At 37.5% G+C, this 1936-nt stretch overlaps 1 protein-coding gene across 1 annotated transcript in view; it reads right to left on the reverse strand.

Annotated features, from left to right (window-relative positions):
* Nucleotides 1–1160: 1160 nt before the first annotated feature.
* Nucleotides 1161–1936, reverse strand: part of LOC110449100 (probable small nuclear ribonucleoprotein G) — an 8500-nt gene continuing 7724 nt past the window's right edge. The window contains exon 4 of the mRNA XM_021495729.1: nt 1161–1863. Within this exon, the coding sequence (XP_021351404.1) occupies nt 1813–1863 (51 nt within the window). The 3' untranslated portion in view covers nt 1161–1812. The remainder of the gene's footprint in view (nt 1864–1936) is intronic.

Consider the following 1936-nt stretch of genomic DNA (forward strand, 5'->3'; position numbering starts at 1 on the left):
GGTCAAGTTCATTCATCCCAGCATGCTTCAGGCCCAATATCAGTCCCCTGTGCCTTTTGGTCATTGAGTAGAAGTCGTTTGAAGAGTTTCAGACATTTTACCCCTGTGGCCTTAAAAGTAGGTCAAGTTCATTCATCCCAGCATGCTTCAGGCCCAATATCAGTACTCTGTGCCTTTTGGTCATTGAGTAGAAGTCGTTTGAAGAGTTTCAGACATTTTACCCCTGTGACCTTAAAAGTAGGTCAAGTTCATTCATCCCAGCATGCTACAGGTCCAATATCAGTACCCCTGGCCTATTAGTTATTGAGTAGAAGTCGTTTGAAGAGTTTCAGACATTTTACCCCTGTGGCCTTAAAAGTAGGTCAAGTTCATTCATCCCAGCATGCTACAGGTCCAATATCAGTACCCCTTCGGGCCAAGTGAGCTAATAACTTAATTTAATATATGGACAATCTGAAGAAAAAACATTCCATAAGATTTATATTTACTAAATACCTGGTATATTGGGTTTTCAACTAGGGATGTCCTTCCTATTTCCGTTTAGCAATATACATGTGTGAAGGTCATTCATTTGAACAAACTTGTTAGCCCTTCATCCCAGCATGCTACAGGCCCAATATCAGTACCCCTTCGGGCCAAGTGAGCTAATAACTTAATTTAAGATATGGACAATCTGAAGAAAAAACATTCCATAAGATTTATATTTACTAAATACCTGGTATATTGGGTTTTCAACTAGGGATGTACTTCCTATTTCCGTTTAGCAATATACTCCTATGACCTTAAGACATTTGACCCATGTCACCTTGAAAGTGGGTCAAGGTCATTCATTTGAACAAACTTGGTAGCTCTTTGTCTCAGCATGCTACAGGCCCAGAAGAAGTTGTTTAAAGTAAAATATTCACGGACGGACGCCGCACCACAGCATAAGCTCACTTGGCCCTTCGAGCCAGGTGAGCTAATAACTTAATTTAAGATATGGACAATCTGAAGAAAAGACATTCCATAAGATTTATATTTACTAAATACCTGATACGTACAAAACACACTTCTATAGTCTTGCAGGCATGGAGAAGATACTAGTCCGAAAAATCAAATGAGATGACAATACACTGCTCCTTTACTGGTGTTAATGCAACAAAAATAATTCAAAGTGGTGGTGTTAATTCAATCATCCATTTAATAAAAACTACCGACACAAAATAAGAAAACAAGATGAAACCTTATCGACACCTGATGACACAGTAATATGAATTCTAGGCTTAATGAGAACTCCTATCTCTCACAGTATAAATGTATAATGATTTTCTGTTATCTGTAAACCCTTTCACCACTGTAGACCATAATGGACTCCAGATCCAGATCGATGCATGGGAAAGTCTACTAAAGTTACATATGGTTGAAAGGGTTAAACTGAAACATGATGAATTAATCATTAAATAGCAGATCTGTTGTAGTTTCCAAATTATTCATAATTCTAACAGAATTTTCCAAATTTTCGTTGGTCATTAAATTCTGTAGTTGTTCACTTTTAACATGATAGAAGCAGAGAAACAAAGAGTATATAAATTGCATGTTATTCGTAAACGCTACCATACAAATAGACAAATATATGTCTAAATAACTTGATGTGAAATGAATGTATAAATGTCATATGAATTGGTCTGCTTGCGTCCTTTCCACATCTGTTCCCTCGTGTCTGTCACTCCTTCTATTCCCGCATGTCTGTCATTCCCACTATCACACTCCTGACATCCATCTCCGCCTTTTCTCAACAAACATTTGACCCACACAGAACTGTCAAAGTGATCCTCACACACGATCCAGTGCTTCCAGTAAGATGATGCTATTCCCTCGGACCACCTTTATGATAAAGAAAAGATTCATTGGTATAAATAGAATATAGTTGGCATTATACAAAAAAACAACACGTAAA

The sequence above is a fragment of the Mizuhopecten yessoensis genome, unplaced genomic scaffold (genome assembly GCF_002113885.1).
Source record: "Mizuhopecten yessoensis strain PY_sf001 unplaced genomic scaffold, ASM211388v2 scaffold4493, whole genome shotgun sequence".
NCBI classification, from domain to species: Eukaryota; Metazoa; Mollusca; class Bivalvia; order Pectinida; family Pectinidae; genus Mizuhopecten; species Mizuhopecten yessoensis.